This window comes from Cariama cristata, unplaced genomic scaffold (assembly GCF_000690535.1).
Source record: "Cariama cristata isolate BGI_N322 unplaced genomic scaffold, ASM69053v1 scaffold10167, whole genome shotgun sequence".
NCBI lineage: Eukaryota > Metazoa > Chordata > Aves > Cariamiformes > Cariamidae > Cariama > Cariama cristata.
Genome location: NW_009624977.1, coordinates 43,086 through 44,113, shown reverse-complemented (window position 1 = coordinate 44,113; position 1,028 = coordinate 43,086). Strand labels below are relative to the sequence as shown.

The 1,028-nt window shown below is 35.8% G+C and overlaps 1 protein-coding gene across 1 annotated transcript in view; it reads left to right on the top strand.

Moving 5' to 3' along the window:
- Positions 1-317, top strand: part of SLC13A1 (solute carrier family 13 (sodium/sulfate symporter), member 1) — a 24,007-nt gene extending 23,690 nt beyond the window's left edge. The window contains 2 exon segments of the mRNA XM_009703421.1: positions 1-72; positions 174-317. The exon segment at positions 1-72 is cut by the window's left edge and continues 19 nt beyond it. Coding sequence (XP_009701723.1) covers positions 1-72; positions 174-317 — 216 coding nt within the window.
- Positions 318-1,028: the final 711 nt, after the last annotated feature.

The window sequence follows — 1,028 nt, the reverse complement described above, 5'->3', positions numbered from 1 at the left end:
TTCCTGCTTCCTGTAGCAAACCCAGCCAATGCCATTGTGTTTTCATATGGTCATTTAACTGTTATGGACATGGTGAGTTTTAAGCAAAACTCCACAACAGGGATTTTTAGCATTTTAAAAACTTTCTTCAGTGTCTTGATGTGAGTTTCTGCTTTCTTTTTCCTCTCCTGTAGGTGAAAGCTGGTTTGGGCATTAACATCATTGGAGTTGCTGTAGTTATGCTTGGAATTATGACATGGATAGTGCCTATATTCAATCTCTATACTTACCCAAGTTGGGCACCAAACATAACTTCTACAAATAGCACTGGGCTGTAAAAAAAAAAAAAAAAAAAGTAATCCTGGGGATTGGTTTGGATTGTTTTTTGTCACCACAATAGTCAGGATTCACATTACTATAAATGCCGCATTTCACAGTCCCAGAGACTGATGATTCAGTCTGAGAGTCTAATTAGGAAGAGTGCTAGACATTCTAGATATCATAAAGTTAGATCAAGTTTCTAATCTAGTTCAGCTAGTCTGAAGTTTTGTATCTTCATGTTATGAAGGAAAAAATAAATGTATATAGCCATTATCATAACAGTTTGCCCCCATTCTCAGGGTAGTCGAATAATGAGATCTAGATTTTATTATTTCAGATAAATTTTCTTACTATTACTTTGGTGATATTTGGGGTTTGCCAAAGAACATATTGGTTTTCTATTTTCTAGATTCAAACACTGTTTGAAATGGTGTTGATCATAAACAAAAGATCAGCCAGAGGATTGTCTTGAATACATAGTTTACAGACCTGTTAAAAATGCACAGAAAATGGAGAAGAGCAGCATGACCAGTTACACAGCACTTCATCTGTTAAGCACCTTGTAATCTGGAAGGAGAATACATGCTTAAGCATACATTGAGTCTACCTCCTTCCAGGACCTCACTGAAACATGCTGTTGTTGTCATTTAGTATTTTTCTGGAAAGACATGTATTGATAGATCTGAGATGATCTATAGGCATGGAGACTAAATTATCATCATAGCTCT